This window comes from Dasypus novemcinctus, chromosome 9 (assembly GCF_030445035.2).
Source record: "Dasypus novemcinctus isolate mDasNov1 chromosome 9, mDasNov1.1.hap2, whole genome shotgun sequence".
NCBI lineage: Eukaryota > Metazoa > Chordata > Mammalia > Cingulata > Dasypodidae > Dasypus > Dasypus novemcinctus.
This window is the reverse complement of record NC_080681.1, coordinates 50,417,354-50,437,531: the sequence shown is the minus strand read 5'-3', so window position 1 is coordinate 50,437,531 and position 20,178 is coordinate 50,417,354. Positions and strand designations below refer to the sequence as shown.

The 20,178-nt window shown below is 36.1% G+C and overlaps 1 protein-coding gene across 6 annotated transcripts in view; it reads left to right on the top strand.

Moving 5' to 3' along the window:
- Positions 1-20,178, top strand: part of MIGA1 (mitoguardin 1) — a 148,390-nt gene that overhangs the window by 83,646 nt on the left and 44,566 nt on the right. For all 6 annotated transcript variants that reach the window (XM_058303333.2, XM_004472835.5, XM_004472834.5 and 3 more), the window contains one exon: positions 13,188-13,288. In XM_058303333.2, coding sequence (XP_058159316.1) covers positions 13,188-13,288 — 101 coding nt within the window. The remainder of the gene's footprint in view (positions 1-13,187; positions 13,289-20,178) is intronic.

The window sequence follows — 20,178 nt, the reverse complement described above, 5'->3', positions numbered from 1 at the left end:
TTATTTTTTTATTTTACCATTTCTTTCTGTTTATATTTTTCCAATATTTTCTTTGTTTTTACCATTGGGCTTAAATTTTATATCCTAGATCTATAACACACGTTTAATTTGATAACAATTTAACTTCAATAACATGCATGTACACTGTTCCTTTTCCCCTACTTTTTTTGTTGTACTTGTTATAAATTATATCTTTATAAATTCTGTGCCCAAAGACATAGATTTATCAGTACTTTTTATGCATTTGTCTTTAGAAGTAAAAAAAGTGGTTTCATACCAAAAAAATAAAATACAATAGTCCTGGCATTTATAATTACTCATATGGTCACCTTTTCAGGAGGTCTTTATTTTATGATGCTGCTTCTAAACAGTCTAGTTTTCTTTCCTTTCAGTCTGAAGAACACTCTTTAGCATTCATTGCCGGTCTGATGGTGGACTCCCTCATCTGTTGTTAATCTGGGAATGTTTTAAATTCTCCCTCATTTTTGAAAGATAGTTTCTCCAGAGATATAATTCTTGGTTGGCAGTTGTCTTCTTTCAGCTCTTTAACTATTTCAATGCACTGTCTTCTTATCTGCATGGTTTCTAATAAGAAATCTTATTGGGACTCCCTTGTACATAATGCATTGCTTTTCTCTTGTGGTTTCAGAACCTTATCCTTGGCCTTCTGCAGTTTGACTACCATGTTCACAGGCATGGTTCTCTTTGAGTTTTATCTTGTTCAGGGTTCGTTGGGCTTCCTGAGTGTATATATTCATGTCTTTTGTTAAATGTTGGAAGTTTTCTGCCATTATTTTAAAAAATATTCCTTCTGCCCCTTTTTCTTCAATTCTGGGATTCCTATGTTGTGTATATTGGTATGCTTTATGGTTCTTCACAGGTCTCTTGGGCTCAGTTCACTTTTGTTTTCATTCTTATTTCTTCCTTTTCCTCAGCCTGAATCATTTCCATTTTCTTATCTTTGAGTTCTTTGATTCTTTCTTCTGTCAGCTCCCTTCTACTATTGAAACCCTCTAGAGAATTTTTCATTAGTTATTGTGGTCTTCAGTGCTAGTGTTTCTGTTTTTAAATTTCTATCTTTATTAATATCCTCATATTGTTTTCCGCATATTCTTTAGTTTTTTTTCCCTCTGTTTTCCTTTTTCTTCTTTCGTACATTAAGGATCATGTTTTTAAAGTCTCTGTCCATTGTGTCCAAAGGCTGGCCTTCTTTATTGATGATTTCTATTTTTTATCTTGTTCCTTTTCATGGGCCATCATTTCTTGTTTCTGAGTCTTAAACTCTTTTATTACAACTGCACAGTTTAGTATTTTTTTAAGTGTTCACTCTGGGATTAATCCCTGAGTTGTCTATTCCTTAAGTTTGTATCTAGCTAGTAATATAGAGTTCTCCTTCACTGCCAGGAGCTATCAAAGAGAAACAAATCAATCTAAAATAGCTATACAGTCTTTTGCATATTGGTTTCATATTGGCTGGCACCCTCGTTCAGAGTTTAGTCCTCATATGGTTACCTTTACAGGAGGTCTTTATTTCTTGAAGTCAAATTAAAGTACATGGTCCTCTCTTTCTTTTGTGAGCATGCATCTTGTTCTGAGTTTGTGCTTGCTTGTGGCCTCAGGAATTCTCTTAATTACAGGAAACTGAATGCTCCTTCAGTTCCCTATGAAATAGACTTTCTCCCTCTCCCAGGTACTCTAGTATATGCCTTAAAGCACGTTATCCATCATCCCATTATACCTTTACTTAATTTGTTTCTTATACTGCTTTAGCTGTTTTCGAGTTGTTTCTGCCTATAGGGCAAGCTCCTGGATGGCAAGACAGAGATGTGTTTCCTGGTTTATTCTTTAAAGCTGCCACTGGATAGATTGGCCCTGACATACAGGCACCTATACAGTATACCCAGGGGGGTTACTCTACTTCCTCTGGAACAGGGCCAGGACCCCAGCTCCGCTCTGGGAGTGCAAGCTGGCTGCATACCACACCATGGTGGGAGACTAGGAGTTTGGGGGTGGAGCCAAAAAGAGCACCACAAGCTTCCCCTAACATTTTTTTTAAAAGAAACCAATTTTATTGAAACATATTAATAATGCATAAATCCATCCAGAGTATGTAATCAGTGGTACTTGGTAAAATCATATAGCTGTGCATTTATCACTTCAGTCATTACTAGAGCATTTTCATTTTTCCTATGATAATAATAAAAAAAAACCAGACCAAAAAAAAGTATCACCTCTCAATCTGTCTATGCTTCCTCTCTTGTACATGGCTGCTATTCTGTTTCTCTCCCTCTAGTTTATTTGTATTTATATTTTGTGAAAACAGTCTTACATATGCAATATCACCCATATTCATATTTCACATGAGGTTTCTCTGTGTTATACAGTCCCATGTTACTTTTTTTTTGCTTTCCTTTTTATACATGTACTTAAACTTTCCCTTTTAACCACTGTCATACCCATGTAATAACACTTCTAGTTACAAATACTATGATGTACTTTCACACTTTCTATTCATTTACAAACTTTTACAAACAACCTTTTTACCAATTCTACATTGACTGTCAGCTTTCCATTCTCTAATTACATTCTATTTTCTGGTGTTTATTCTAGTTTTTAACCCCATGAGTTTACACAATATATTTAATTCATAATAGCTCAGTCATACAGTATTTGTCCTTTTGTGTCTGGCTTGCTTCACTCATCATAATGTCCTCTAGGTTCACCCATGTTATCATATGCTTCATGACTTCATTTCTTCTTATAGCTGCATAATATTCCATTGTATGTCTACACCACAATTATCCATTCATTGGTGGTGGACACCTGGGTTGTTTCCAACTTTTGGCAATTGTGAATAACATTGCTATGAACACTGTTGTGCAGATGTGTGTTCTTGTCACTGCTCTCAGTTTTTCTGGGTATATTCCTAGTGGTTTTTGCCAAGTCATGTGGCAAGTCTATATTCAACTTCCTTAGGAATTGCAAACAGTCTTCCACAGTGGCTGTCTCCTACCATTTTTTAAAACTGTGTTTTCTTGATTTGGCACTTGCCAAGTTACTGGAACTCTTGAACTGTTTTCTGAGTTTTGAGGAACATGGTTCTGGCAGTTTCTACTAGTTGTTCCAAGACTCTCTTGGGATATGGTACCATGGAGCATCTTATACCACCATCTTGGTTCTCAGTTTTTATTTTTAATCACCCACTCATGTAGAAAGTTTTCTTTTAGGCTCTTATAAAGCTAATGATGACTGACTAAAGAGCTGAACGTCTCTATTTTAGGTTTACAAGATAGCATCAAAAGTTTAATTGGGGGAAGCCGATGTGACTTAGGAGACTGGGCTTCGCCTACCACATGGGAGGTCCCTGATTCGGATCCCGGTGCCTTCTAAAGAAGACAGTGAGCTGGTGCAATGGGCAGGCACCACAAGTTGACACAATAAGAGACACGAAAAGAAAAAACATAATGAGAGACCCAACAAAGCAGGGAGAAGAGGTTCCCAGTGCCTCCTAAAGAAGTCAGCTAGCTGATGTGATGGGCTGTACGGTGAGCTGACACAATAAGATAATGCAACAAGAGATGCAGGGATGAAAAAAAACATAATGAGAGACACAACAAAAGCAGGGAAGCAGAGGTGGTTCAGGTGATTAGACATCTCCCTCCCATATCAGAGGTCCTGGGTTCAGCTCCCAATGCCTCCTAATGAAACAAAGAAGATGAACAGACACAGCAAGTGAAAAACAAGGGGGGTGGGGAGATATAAATAAAATAAATCTTAAGAAAAAAAGTTTAATTAGGGAAGCATATGTGGCTCAAGTGGTTGAGCTCCAGCCTGCCACACAGGAGGTCCCATTTTGGTTCCTGTGCCTCCTAAAGAAGATAAGGCAAGACAGTGAACTGATGGAATGGGCTGGTATGGCAAACTGACCCAACAAAATGATGCAACAAAGAGACACAAGGAGAAAAATACAATGAGAGATACAACAAAGCAGAGAGTAGAGATGGCTCAAATGATTAGGCACCTCCCTCCCATATGGGAGATCCGGGTTCGGTTCTGGTACCTCCTAAAAAAAATAAAAGGAACAGATCTAGAGAGCAGACAGCACAAACAACGGGGAGTGGTGGGGAGAAAGGAAGAAATAAAAATTAAAAAATAAAATGTTTACTTAATTTAAAGGATGGGTATTAGAAACATAGGGAATTTTCCAGGACTCTAAAACAAGTTAAAGTCATAGTACAGGGAAACGGACTTTGGCCCAGTGGTTAGGGCGTCCGTCTACCATATGGGAGGTCCGCGGTTCAAACCCCGGACCTCCTTGACCCGTGTGGAGCTGGCCATGCGCAGTGCTGATGCGCGCAAGGAGTGCGCCCGTGAGGAAAGCCGCCCAGCGTGAAAAGAAAGAGCAGCCTGCCCAGGAATGGCGCCGCCCACACTTCCCGTGCTGCTGACGACAACAGAAGCAGACAAAGAAACAAGACGCAGCAAATAGACACCAAGAACAGACAACCAGGGGAGGGGGGGAAGTTAAATAAATAAATAAATCTTTAAAAAAAATAAATAAATAAAGTCATAGTACAGGAAAAATGACCTAGGGGGAAATATATGATAGGCTCTTTAGAATAGAGTTTTAAAATCATGGAATGGTCAGTTTATGATAAGTTTTTGTTGTTTATATGAACAATATTTAAGTGTTTATAATGTGTTTAATGCTCTGCTGAAAATTATAGGGACCATCAGGATAAAAGAGAGACAGGAGAGAGGGAAGTGGAAGGGAAAAGGAAAAAGACCCTCCTTCTCAAGTTGCTTCAGTCCTGCTGGTCAAACAAGTTATATATTCAGGCAATAGTTTTAAAAAATACAAATTGTTTATTGGTTGGTACATATCTTTTGAATAATACTGTTAATAGCTAACATTTATTAAATGCTTACTGTACATATATAACTCATTTAATCCTCACCCAACTCGATGAGGTAAATTGTATTCCATTTTACAAATGAGAAAACTGGGGTACCAAGAAGATAGGAAACTTGCCCAAGGTTACACAGCTAATAAATAGCAGATTCAGGGTCAGACCCAAGCTATCCCACTGCAGAACCCATGGTTTTAACACCTTAGCTGCACTGCCTCACATCAAAACAACAGATACTCAGAGGTGGAAGATACCATTGTGATTCAATACTTTTTGGAGGACGCTTGTAGTAGATAGTACTTGAGCTGAGTATGGAAAAAAAAACAGCATGAAGGGAGCGGAAGGAGACAGGGTTATAGGTTGGAGAAGAGACAGGAAGGACCAAAGTCTTCAGTAAAGCATCCATACAGCAATCATAATAATAGTGAAAATTATTTAGCCATCATATTACAAGTACTGTGTCTCTACAAATTTCTTACTTAATTCTCACAGCAACTCTTTGGAATCAGTATTATTATCCCCAGATTGCCTAATAGTAAGTGGCTGAGCTGAGATCTAAATACTGGCTGATTGACTTGACAGCCAAGCTTTCACTCATGGCATTACTTTGTGGCAAGCAGGAGTAATCTAAATGTACCCTCAGCTGGAGCTGAGAGTTCTTTCGGTAATTAATGGAAAATAGCATGGGCAGGTAGGGTGGCTGAGAGTATGTAAACCAGAGGAGTCCTTGAGGATTTTCTTTAGAAAATGACTTTTTTGTTATTGTTTTTGTTCATTGTATATAACTGGGCTATTTCTGTCTTAACAATTACATTTGTTAAATGAAATAAAATATCCGAAAGGCACTTGGAATGTCTGGGCACATAATAATCATGCAAAAATGTTAGTTGAATCTGAGTCCTCTAAGGAATTTGTAAGCTCTTTGTACCGTAGGTAAGATATGGGAAAGGAATGCTCCAACAGGACTGTCCAATGGAAATATATTGCAAATCACAAATGTAATTTTGTATTTTCTAATTGGCACATTAAAAAGGTAAGAAGACACAGGTGAAATCTATTTTATTAATACATTTTCTTTAACACAGTATATTAAAAACATCATTCAATATCTAATTAATATGCAAAGTTATTTATGAGATACATTACATTTTTGTTACTATGTCTTTGAAATCCATTATGTAGTTTATACTTGCAGCACATCTCAATTCTGACTAGCTCTATTTCATGTGCTCAGTTGACACATGTGGCTTTTAGCTACTGTACTGGATACCCCAGCTCCATAGTTTCATATCATGGGATCTGGTGTGAGATGACCTGGATTTGAATCATGCCACTCCATTTCTTAACTGTGTGAGTTGGGAGCAGTTGCTTAACCTCTCGGTACCTTAGCTTCCTATTCTTTAAAATAGGGGAAATAATAGTACCTACTTCAAAGGGTTAATGTGAGAATAAATTAGATCATAAATGTAAGTTAGTATCTGGCAAATAGTAAATGCACAATAAATGTTTAATTGTTTTCATCACACTTTTATTGTTAATAAATGGCAAGCTTTCTCAGTTTCCATGTCTTCTTCCTGTAAATATTTGATTATCTCCACTTAAACATTCCTACTTAGAACTCTAAACAAATCATCAACTAACAGAAAGATTGATGTGCTAGGAGAAAAAGGTAGTATGTGCTTGGCATTATTTTCTACTATTACTACTATTATTTTTGGTATTGCCTTACAGGGTGCAGATAATTTTCAATTTACTATTTTTTAATTTATTTTATTTATTTTGCTCCCCTTCCCCCCATTGTCTGCTCTCTGTGTCCATTCGCTGTGTGTTATGTGTCTGCTTGCATTCTTGTCATGTGGCACTGGGAAACTGTGTTGCTTTTTTTGTTGCATCGTCTTGCTGTGTCAGCTCTCCGTGTGTGCGGCACCACTCCTGGGTAGGCTGCACTTTTTTTGCATGGGGCAGCTCTCCTTGTGGGGCACACTCCTTGTGCGTGGGGCACCCCTACATGGGGGCACCCCTGCATGGCATGGCACCCCTTGTGTGCAGCAGCACTGCACATGGGCCAGCTCACCACATGGGTAAGGAGGCCCTGGGTTTGAACCCTGGACCCGCCCTATGGTAGATGGATGTTCTATCAGTTGAGCCACAACTGCTTCCCCTCAATTTACTATTAATACTTAACAGACTCATTGGCTTTTTTGACTTTTTTTTTTTTTCTTTTGAGGTATCAGGGCCAGAGATTGAACTGTACTCAACCACTGAGCCACATTGGCTTCCCTGAATTAGTTTTGTTTGTTTGCTTGTTTGTTTGTTTTGGTTTTAAAGAGACATCAAGAACCAAATGCGGAACCCCCTACGTGGGAAGCAGGCGCTCAGCTGCTTTAGCCACATCCACTCTCCTCTTTTGACTTTTTGAACCTAGTAACATTATAGATTCTTCTCCAGTCAGGGAAAGTAATTCATGGTCTAATAATAATTTAACAGTTTCATTACCAGCATTGAAATATGGGAAGAATTCAGTGTCTTAACTTATTGCCCCTTCCTTTTGAAGCTCTGATTGGGCCTTTTTTGTTCTCAGCCAGTCAGTGTTGTTTTCTTTCTTCTCCTTCTATTTTGACCTTTAGAGGAAAGTTTGTAAAACAAAAAAGTTCAGATTTATTGTACAGTCTTGTGTAACTGTCATGTAGGTTAAAAAATGAAACAATGCCAACTTCCTAGGTCTCCTTGTTCCCCATCCAAGCCAGTAACCAAACTAACCACTGTCCTGACCCTACCCACAAAACTAACCATAGCTCATGCTATTTATTTCCTGGCTTTTCTTCTATAACCTACTATCTATGTATATACATAGCTGTGATCACTGTAGTTTAGTTTTGCCTGTTTTTGAATTTTGTGTGTTTGAAATTGTATATACAGTTCTTCACTCATCATATTGAGAGATTCATCCATGTTCTTGCATGTAACTGCAATCCATTCACTTTCTTTGTATGGTACACTATTTCATTTTATGAATATACCACAGCTTATGTATTCTACAGTATATGGACAGCTGTTTTTTTCCAGTTTGGGTTATTATAAACAGTGCTATTATGAACATATAAGTAAGCATTTCTATTACGAATACGCGAAGATAGAATTGCTAGGTCATAGAAAATGCAATCATGAACTTTTTTAGATAATGCCAAACTTTTCAAAGTGGCTCTACCAATTAAGTTTCTTCTAGTGGTGTATGGGTTTCTATTACTGTACATTCTATTTATTTTTTATTTATTTCCCCCCCCCATTCCCCCCATTGTCTGCTCTCTTTGTCCATTCACTGTGTGTTCTTCTGTGGCTGCTTGTATTGTCATTAGGCTGCTCCGGGAACCAATCCTGGGACCTTCTGGAGTGGGAGAGAGGTGATTACTCTCTTGTGCCACCTCAGCGCCCTTGTTCTGCTATGTCTTCTTATTTTCTCTCCTCCTTGTGTCTCTTATTACATCATCTTACTGTGCCAGCACTCATGCTGGCCAGCTTTCCCACGCAGGGTGGCACTCCTGTGTGGGGCCGCATTTCCCTGTGGGCCAGGTTTCCCTCACCAGGAGGCCCTGGGGATTGAACCCTGGATCTCATATATGGTAGATGGGAGCCCAATTGGATGAACCACATCATTTCCCTATTTATATATTTTTTTAATTTTTTAATTTGAGAAGTTGTGAGTTTATAAAACAATTACATGTAATGTGCAGAATTCCCATATATCATCCTTCCACCAACATTTTACATTGTTGTGGGACATTTCTTACAGATTATAAATGAACATGATCAGACTATTATCACTAACAATGTCCATAGCATAAACTTGGTATATTTTTTCCATACACCCTGTGGCAGTTTATATTATTTATGCATTCCAAAAAAGAGATATAGATTATGTTTGTAAACAGGTCTGTTCCTCAGGGCATGATACCCTTTGGTTGTATTAAATTCGAAGGTTTTGTGTTTACTTGATTAAATCAAGACTAGGGCTTTGATTCGACCACATCATTAGGGTGACTCAGGGTTGAGTCCCTGCCCCCTTGGTGGTCTATATAAATGACACTCACACAGAAATACTCACAGTAGGAGGCAACAGAGGAAGGGAGCTCCTGCGGACCTGGGAAGACACAGAAGAGGCTCCTGCAGACCTGGGAAGACAGATGAGCCATTCACCTGATAGTTTGCAACTGTAGAAAACAATAGCTAAGCCCTGTGCCAGCCTACAAGCTGAGATCGGAAGTTGGGCCTTAAGAGAAAAGAGGAAAGCTGAACCCTCACAGATGTCGCCTGCCCTCTTGCTTCAACACGTGGCAACAGTGTTTGGTGAAGAAGTAACCTTGAGCTGGACTCTTTAGGGCCTTGTAACTATAATCATTTATCCCAAATAAATACCCTTTATAAAAGCCAACAGATTCTGGACTTTGCATAGCACCTCTTTGGCTGACTAATACACACTCTCTATTATTTGTATTAGTATTATACATTTTTTTACAGTTCATGAGAGAACCCTGTCATAGTTGTACTGTTAACCATAGTCCATCTTCCATCACATGGTTCACTGTGATATACAACCCATGCCTTGTACAAACTATCCAAAGTATACTCCGTGGCTCTTATTTTCATCACAGAGTTGTGCAGTATCACCCCGGTAAACCTCTGAATATTTTCCTTAATCCAGAAGAAAAAATTCCATACACCCCTGAGGGACGAAACGGGGTCCCTGTTATGGGACGAGCGGGGTCCCTGTTGCGGGACGAGTGGGGTCCTGTTGTGGGACGAGAGGGGTCCCTGGCGTGGGGAAGAAAGCCTCGTATGGCCACTGAGGCTTCCCTTGGGGGCTCCGAAGGCGTGGAGGGCGCATGACCCAGGAAGGAGTCGCAGAGACAGGCTGATGGCACAAGTCTGGTCTATTGCGGAAGGGGATGCAGATTTATAGGATTGGGGAGTGGTGTGGCGGGTTCTGATTGGCTAGGGCAAATGCTGTTTCCATATAAGGCAATGTTCTGGCATTGGGCTAGTGATTGGCCAGTAGAGTATGTGCTAACTCTTGATAGGCTGACACTGTTACTAAGCTGATAGGTGGTTGTAAGCTGTTGCTGGGCAAACAGCGTACTAAGAGATTAGGTTTAAGGGAGGGGGGAGGGGAAGTGAGAGCTGGGCTAGGCGGGAGATAGGAAGGGGGAGGGTGGTGCCGGCTAGCCGTTAGCAGCCAAGGCCTAGTCAGGCGTGGTCACCTTGTCTAGGCCCAGTGGGCAGAGGCGGTGTCACCTCTTGCCGCACTGTTTGCCACTGAGGCAAGCCGGGTGCCCCTCCTCCCACACTCCCCTATTTTTGATGCTTAGTACTGATACAGTATCTTCTTTGATATTGATGCAAGAATATTACAATATTGCTGTTAACTATTACATTAATTGTATTTTTTTGAAATTACATTAAGTATATTAATTATAAATGACATTAATTGTATTTTTCCCATGCATCACCATATTCTTACCACCTTGTAATAGCGATGTACATATGTTCTAGTTCATAGAACATTCTTTCATTTGTACTATTAACCACATTCCTCATGCATCTCCATGTTCACTGTCATTCAGTCCCTAGATTATTCTCTACCTTTCTTTCAGTTGACATTTCACATCCCTATACTATCCCTTTCAGCCACAATCCCATTTACAAACCAGCTGTGTTAATTATACTCACTATACTATCAACTCTATCTATTTCAACACTTTTACAGTCGATATTGCTATATATTTTTGCCAAGAAATTGCCAATTTTACAATATTTGTCATTCTGGTAGGTATGTAATGATATCTCATTATGGTTTCATCATTTTTTCCTTCCAAAAAATTTAGTAAAAAGTTATCTGAAAATAATGACTAAAACGGAGCCTTTGGTTTTTTATTTCCCATGCTCTTTCTTTCTTTCAATACCACAATTAGGATTTGATGATAGTTTTATAAAAGATCATTTTTAAATTTTAATTGGATGCCAAAAAATAGTTAGTTTGGGATATTGTCGTCGCCCCCAAAAAAGGATGTATTATTTCTCTCCATAATTATTAACTGCCGTTCCAGGAATCATAACAATAACAGAAATAAGAGTATATGGTCTGTGGTTTATGGAATTGGATTTAATGAGTAAATCTTCCCAGTTGCTTGAAACTGGGCTGTTTCTTTTTGTTAGAGTTGTGGTTTTTTTTTTCTTTTTAAATGAAGTACAACCATGTACCTGATCTGGATGACAAAGAATGACTGGTTACTGTTGATTGTGTGAAGTAAAACAGACTTTTAACAACTTATGGGCAATGTCTGCAAGGTAAAGTGGCAAAAGATAAGTGTCTTTGTTCCACTCTGAACATAACTAAAGGCATATGAAACCAAGATTTAGCTTAATTGACATTTAAATCTAATCCTGCTGCGTAAAAGAACTTTTACATAATAAAAATTTGATCGTTGTCTTTTTTGCACAATTAATCCTAAAAATGGAAAATAATTATGAAGATAAAGCTTTGAAGGTTGTAAATACCAATTAAATTTTGTAAATAATTAATCTCTCAAGGGTGAATGTGTTTTTATAGTCATATATGCACTGAAAAGAGAATCATGGGAATTTTTCTCTGATAATTGAGCGTTCCCAAAATACCATTTTCGTTTATTTATAATAGTAAAACAGTTATGTAGTTTTATTGTAAAAATGTAAATTTTTAAAAGAACATGTATTTTTTAATCTTTTTTTAAAAGATACATAGATCACATAAAATGTTACATTAAAAATATGAGGTTAAAAGGAAATGTATTTTTGAAAAATAATTTAACCTCCGATTTTGTCTCACTGATATTCATTTAGTAGAAGGATTTTAAGTTGAAAAGTGTGTATTTTTAAAAGATAATGTAAAGTTCATTTGAAAACAATTATAGTTTAAGCTTGGAAAATAGATAGTTAAAATGTCTAATCTGCTCCCACTAAAAATAAAGTAGGAAAAATTATATGCTACATGTGTTGTTATTTTTGATACTTAAAGGGAATGAACCTTGGACCACTTATGGCTTATCCTCTTTTGCTTGACTTGGAGCTTGGAATATAATTGGTTGCTGAACTTTTGAGTTTCAACGAAATTAATGGTTGGGTTTTTTTAACTTTTCATTTCCTGCTTAGAGTTAGTTATAAAATATCTGTGTTTTCTCATACTTGGAGGGTTTTAAACAGAACTTGAAAAACTTCTGGTAATGGACTTTATTTGGGAAAAAATGATGGAATGGAAATTTGGATGAATGAAAAACCCAAAGAGATTTCTGCTTTCTTTTTAAAGAAGGTGAAGTGTCTGACACTTTTTAGCATGTTGAGAATCAAAACAACAAAAATCTTTATACATTTGTTTTTTGCTTTTTTCTTCTGTTAAATTCTGAAGTATATGAATTGTTTGCTACAATGTAGTAACATGGAAACAAGTATGGTATTTATTTGAAATTTTAACAATTAGTTATTCCTGATAAGAGTATGAGAAGAGATTCACAACACACATTCAGTATTGCTAATAGGTAGCCTGCATTGGTGTTGCCATATTGACTGTTAACAAATTTATTTAAACTTTTGCAGCCCTTTAAAATCATTGGGACAGTTATATTTGACTCTCAAGTAAGCAGAGTAAACTCATGGACCTAGATTTGATCTTTTTTGGACTTTCAGTTTTTTTAGAGTAGGTCTTAAAGCCTAAAGAATTCATAAATATCTCCTGGAATTATTTTTATCTATCAGTTTGTCATAAGTGACTGGCCAGACAACATTTTACAGTTTATGTTAATAATTCAGCTGATTTGAATGACCCTTACCCGATTCTCCCAATCTGGGTAAGACCATTTGCAACTAAATTGCTCTGTTTCAAACTAGCTCTGGTATATGTTGATTTTTTGATATATGGTAGATAATCCAACTTGTTATTGATATATACCAATTTATTACTATTATATAGAAGAAAACCTTTTTAATTCAAATTAATTTTAATCCTTTTTTAAAGTTGCAAATGAACATCTGCTTTACACTACTTTCTCCTCTGCTTGGCAGTGTTTCATAATCATTTAAATAATGAATACTTTGAGAATCTTGTAGATCATATCTAATTACTCATGTTGTTTTCCTCGTAGGTCCCAGTAGTCTAAATAAAGACTGAGGTTAAAGAGAAATCTATAGAATGTGAAATATGGCAGTGACAAGGAATATCAGTTCCTGAACTTTTCACCTTTTGCTTTTAAGATAAAGATACAAATATCACCATGAAGGGGAATGTGGATGAAGTTGGCATGCGAGATACTTTGAGCATCACATCAACTGATTCCTTTGCTTCAGCAGCAGAGGTAGGACGTGTATGTTCCTAATGAGGATTTCTCTTTCTTTTTCATGAAGAGTCCAGTTTTACCATTGGGCTATAATTCATCTCTGTTGACTTTTATTTAGCCTGTACCATTAGGTGGACACCAAGAATACAAAGATGTATATAACATAGTTCCTGTCCATAGGAGCTTATACTTTCTTCAGGGAAGGCACTTTCATATACTCTACATTATGGGTGAGGCATATGTAAGTTAGTATCTTTTTGGAAAGCAGTTTTTCAGCTTATATCAGTATCCTTAAAATGTTCAGTTTTTTTAGCTCAGAAGTTATACTTCTAGATCCTTGTTCTATGCTATGTGATCAGTTTCAAATTATATACAAAAATGAACACTGCAGGATTTTAATAATAATGAAAAACTAGAAACAGACTAAGGTCAAATTTTGGTATATATATAAATTGAAATACAGCCATATCTTATTTTATTGCATACTGCTTTACTATGCTTTGCAGATAATCATTTGTTACAAATTGAAGATTGGTGCCATTTTTCCAATAGCATGTGCTCACTTTGTGTCCCTGTGTCGCATTTATTAAAATTTTTATTTTATTTTTTATGTTTTCCTGTGTCATTTTAATTAAGGTATATACATTGTTTGTTTAGACATAACACTACTGTACACTTAATATGCTAAAACATAGTGTAAATGTAACTTTTATATGCACTGGAAAACCAAAAAATTCACGTGATTCTTTATTGCAATATTCACTTTATTAAGGTGGTCTAGAACCAAACCCACAGTATCTCATGTATGCCTCAATTATATAGACCCATTAACATGTTTTCAGTAATTTTTACTGACATGGAAAAATTAATATATTAAGAAAAAGAGTAGGATATAAAGCTTTATATACATTATGATTGTAATTTTATAAATAAAAATGAAAAACATGGCATATTATACAAGTATATAGGTAGAGTAATAAAGCTAGATATATAAATACACTAATGTGAAAATACTGGTGAACACTGAATTCTAAATTCATGAGTAATTTATTTTTCCTAAGATTTAGACTTTGTGCCAAAGGAAGATGCTTGCAAAGTGGTTATCTTTTAATAATTTTCTTCTAATTAAAAGCTTTAAAAATCACATATGGCCTTTTTTATCTTAGAATATTTTCATATTTATGGTAGATTTTGGATATTAGATGCTGACTTTTTCATACACATAGTAACATATCCATAACTCATGTGTGAATTTGTTCAGTAGTGTGATAACTCTACATCCTGAGCCTTCATTCTGCCTTTCTGAAAGCAATACTGATCCATCATCCTACATCCTCTCATTTTTTCAGTCTATGTGTAATCATCTCCTGAATTGTTTACATTTTTCCCCTTGTATGTTGATAATAGAATGTATCGTTTGTTCCATGGGAAAGCCATTTCTTCTCCCTTTTACATTTTAGATGTAGACATGTTTATCTCTCTATTCTGTAGACACTTAGGTCCAAGGTGGTTTATAAGAAGAGAAATTGCTATTCACTTTACATTTTTTCCCCTGTGAGGAATAATATGCCTAATTGCTCTACTATTCCTTTCAAATAAACAATGTTAAAAATTTTTTTTGCCAAGTGTTCATTGTACTCACTTTAAATCTGTTATTTACATTAGAAAGGTTTGGTAAATTTAAAAAAAATCATCAGGGAAAACAAATACATGAATATCTACAAGAAGGGCTGTACATCCAGAAACATTGTAGGAATGCTTCTAAGTATGAATGTATCATCTCAGAATGTGAATGTGCCAAAATTAATTATTTTCTGTTATGAGAAATATTTCTAAGGGAAGTGTCTGTGGCTCAAGCAATTGAACTCCTCTCTACCATATGGAGGACCTAGGTTCAATCCCTGGCATCTCCTAGTCAAAAAAGAAAAGAGGCAAACCAGATCGGTAAAAATAAATAGAAAATAAATAAAAGTTTGTTAAAGTATTTTTAATTGTGCTTACTATATGCCAAGCAATTAAAGTTCAATAAGAGAAAACTATTTTAATGAAAAAAGTTATGAAGAAAAGAAGATTAGAACTCATTAGGAAGTTTTAGCAGTTTTTGATCATTTGAAAGCTTTATTCAGAATTACCAGAAAGATTTCTTGCCTATTTTGATTAAGACATTTCCTGGCATAAGCTTTCCTGTAAGCTAGGCCAGTCATTTGTGAAAGAGATTAGCAAAATTTTCCTGTAGTAGCTTTGCCAAACATTGGTTTGAAACCACAGCCTTTTTTTTTTTTTTTTCCTGAAAAGTCTTTTTCTTCTTTTAAATAGCAAAATATAGGTATAATTGACATACCATAAAATTCACTTTTTAAAGTTTTTAATATATTCACAGACTTGTGCAACCATCCTCACTATCTGATTTTAGAACATTTTCATCACCCCAGAAAGAAACCCCCTACCCATTGATAGTCACTGCCCCAGCCCTTGGCAACCATTGATTTACTTTCTGTCTGTATGGATTTTCCTACTCTGGTCATTTCATATAAATGGAATCATACAATATGTGTTTGTATGATCTTTTGTGATCTTTTGTGTTTGGCTTCTTTTACTTAGCATAATGTTTTCTAAAAAGACTTTTTAATGTCCTGATGCCACTACATTTTATTCTCCTAATTCATCATTAAGAGTGATGGTCATTTAATAGGTAGAAACTAATAATGCAGAGAGAGCAATTTTTAGCTGTTGATTCAATTTTTCTTAGAATTACCATTCTAAAATGTGGGTATGTATGTGTTTACTATAAAAATTACAGAGTTCTTTCTAAAGAGAAAATTTGATTTCATTTAATTCAGGTACATCTACTTATACTCTAAATGGAAGCTTGGAAAGCTTTTGCTATATCCGTCTCTCTGACTTGACAGTACTTGCTTATCGCCATCCTAAATAATATACTAGTAATAATATACAAAGTGACAATGGTAAATTTTTAGAATAATCATAATCTGATTATGAGGGCTATATCTACCATTTAAAATTTCAGTTTCTTGAATTATCTTATTTGCCCTGGGGTCAATTTTGCATGTTTATCTTAGGCTTTCATTCTTGTGTTGATGGTTTTCTTCTTAAATTTGAAAATTTAAGAGGTGTCTGGATTGCTTTTTTTAGATGTATGTAGATTGTTGGGTTTTATGTGTTTGTCTCTCATGAATAGGAAGGCTGCCTGAGCTTATTAGTTTACTTCTTCGAACAGTGTTGACTGACAGGCTTTTCTTTTCTTAGGATGAGTGGTCGGTCTGAAATAGCTCATGGGGGTAGGAGTTGGAGGGCAGCACCTAGTTGCAGAAAGAAGAGGACCTTACCTCTGGAGGCCCTAGCAAACTTTCCCTAGCAAACTTTCTATCTCCGGGCAGTTCAAGGAGTTTTTAAAGAGAAATGTTCCCTGATTAAAATTTTGTTTTTCTACTAAGCTGTCTGTTTAGGAATGGAGGAGAATGGGTAGGGAGTAGAAAGGGATGTGGAATTATTTCAGTTGTTTGGTGAGAGACTTTCATTTAACTTCTTATTTTCAATCCCTCTTGTTCAACAACTCTGGGCCTGATACTCTGAGACTTTATCAAAAGTCTCCCTTTCAACTATATCCCCTTCTAAATATATTCTGGACTATAGCTTCCTCATCTGTTTCATCTGTCACACACTTCCATTTACTTTACATATTTTGGAAATTTGAGCATCTTTCTTCTGCTGTTAGTATTTTTTCCACTATTGTATTAACTATTGCTGTGTAGCAAATTACCTCAAAACTTAGTGGCTTAAAACAACTATAAATATTCATTATCTTATTACTGTAGCTTGGAAATTTGGGAGTGGCTTAGCTAGATGATTCTAGTTTGATGTCTTTTGTGAAGTTGTAGTCAAGGGGTTGGCTTGGGCTACAGTCATCTGAAGGCTTGAATGGGGCGGGAGGATCTGTTTCCAACATAGCTCATTTACATGAATGGCAAGTTGATGCTACCTATTGGCAGGAGACCTAAGATTTTCATCACATGGACTCCTCTATAGGACTGCTTTAGTATCTTCACAGTATGGTACTCAGCTTCCCACAGAGGGAGTGATCCAAGAGAGAAAGAGGCAGAATCAATGACTGTTATGACCTAGCCTCCAAAATCATACTCCATCATTACCACAATACTCTATTTGTTACACAGGTTAGCCCAATTCGTGGTAGCTTAGTGTATGAGTACCATCAAGAGAAGAATCATTGAAAGTCCTCTTGGAGAGTGACTATTATGGGTGATTCCCTTTTTTATATCTTTTCTATCATTGAGAAAGGGGACACGGTCTGGTAACAGCCTTTTTTCTTTAATTGTAAGCCCTGTTTCTCATTTAGGTGGCTGATTTGAAAGGAAAATGTAACTATGTAAAATTGCTCCATATTATATTTTTAATAAGGCCAGTAAAAAGTGTTTATCAAGAAACGAGAGAAAAGAGACAGTATGCCTGAGGTGTGAGTGCAGGCATTCTCCAGGCAGAGAGACACCTAGGAAGAATAATTTAGAATATGTTTCAAGTTTCAGCTAGCAAAAAATAGTTAACTTTTTTTCATGGTTAATTGTATGTTTCCATCTGTTTGTTTCCATTAAACTGAATTACTGACCTTTGCTTCTCAAGTAACATTTTAGCAATAAATAATGTTAATCAGTTTCAGAAACCCTTAAAAAGTTTTTGGGATTTTGCAAAAAAAATTCTTCCTATAAGTTATATTCTAAAATGAGAATTTAAGCCAACATTTTATTCATTTGCTTTTTCTTTTAAAAATTTAAAATTATTGGTTTAAATAGATGTTTGAGTTCTTATTGTTTCTTAAAAAGATTTGATGATAATGTTAACTAGTATCAAATCATCAATAAATTTCCACAGCTACAGGCCTCCTTTAGAAGGCTTATTTAAATGATAATTTCAGCCAAACCAACAAATAAGCAAGGTAGACCAATAAATCAAAATTTGACTCCAGAATCTCTCATTGTTGGATTTGTTCACTTCTTATTAGTATAAATTATTTTATATAGAGAGTTTAGTTGGAGCTCTGGTTTTGTTCTTAGGAATTTTCCTTTATTTGTAGGTATACATAGAGCCCATTTGTATCGACAGTGGTACAAAACTTTAAAAGTATTGTATTAGTCAGCCAAAGGGTTGCTGGTGCAAAATGGGAGAAATCAGTTGGTTTTTATAAAGGGTGTTTGTTAGGGATAGAAGCTTATAGTTACCAGGTCAAAAAGAATAAGCTATTTCCCTTACCAAAGTATTTTGCCATGTGTTGGAGCAAGATGGCTGCTGATGGCTGCCAGGGTTCAGGCTTCCTGGGTTCCTCTCTTCCCAGGGTTCATTTCTTTCCAGGCTCAGCTCCTCTGTTTTCTCCACAAGGTCAGCTGTAGACTATGAAGCTCTCTAGGCTTTGCCTCTCTCCACAAGGCCAGCTGTGTCTAAGGAGCCATCTCTGTTCCTCTGTGTTCTTCTCCTGTATGTTCACTTCCCAGGCTCCAGCTCAAAACTCCAGCATCAAAAACTCCCAACAACAAAACTCCAACTAACTCCTCTCCTCTGCTCTGCTCTGCTCTGCTGTGTAATTTTATCTGTGAGTCCCCACCCCCTTGGTAGGCAGTCATCGTCCTACTGATATGGCCCAATCAGAGCCCCAGTCATAATTTAATCATTCCCAGGTACAGACCACTGTACAAAAATAATCCAATATCTATTTTTGGAATTCATAAACCATATCAAACTGCCACAAGTATTTACTATCTAAAGAATTTCTATCCTAAGTTATTTTTTTAAGCTGTTAGTTTTTTTTAAATATCAAAATGACTTTGCATTTTGCATAATGTATTTTCCTTAAACTTGGAGGGGAAATGTTACTTAAGGCAGAGAATATATAATGACAGATATTGCATTTCCAGATACCTTTCTTTTCTGTGATTCTGGTCTACTAGACCTATTCATATCTCTCCATATTAGAAATATTGGGTGTGGTAAGACTGATGGAGAGGGTATAGTCTGGTGGTTAGGAGTATAAGATCTGGAATAATATGCCTAGATTTAAATTATTTTTATTTTTATTTTTTTTAACTTTTACAAACATTTATTTAACAAAAAATTTTAATATGAAGAAAGCACTCAACCTAATTTTTACATCACAGTTAAACAGGACTTTGGAGAGGGGACATGTGGAAGCAACTGATTTCTCTGCTGTACATAGCCATTATTCATACTTATTCCAAGGCTTCTAACATGGTGATACTATTTCCTCAGTCTACCACCATTCCAGTGTTATTCTGTTGCCCATAGTTGCCATCTTCACACATTCATCTCTCACAAGATTCATAAAGGGATCAGATTTCCTCAATATTCCTTGGACATGTCTCCTATCATTTAATTTCAATGATAACTTCTTGTCCATAAATTTTTTCAGCTAGGTTAGGTGAGCTTTGCACATGATATTTGCTCCTTGGCTGGCTTAACACTGCCTCAAAACAGAATTCATGCCTTCCCTTAGGTTCCCACCATTTATTTTGGGGAATTAGGGAAAGTTCTGGCTAATGTAAATTTGTTTTTTCATCTATAAAATGCGGATAATACTAGTACTTACTTTATGAGTTGTTATATGATTACATGAAATAATCAAGGTAAAGGATACAGCACAATGCCAGGTTCATATGAGGTACCAAATTACATAGAAAAGAACTTCCATTATGGCAGAGCAAAGCTTCAGAAAATCTCCTCCACAAAAGCAGAGTCATGAAAATGGTCAAAATCAAAATTTTCAGAACTCTGAAAATTAACCAATGACTTTGAGAAATTCAAGGAAGAATGTATTCAGTAAGTACCTGAATCTTTATAAGGCTTATAAATCTTTGTGGGCATTT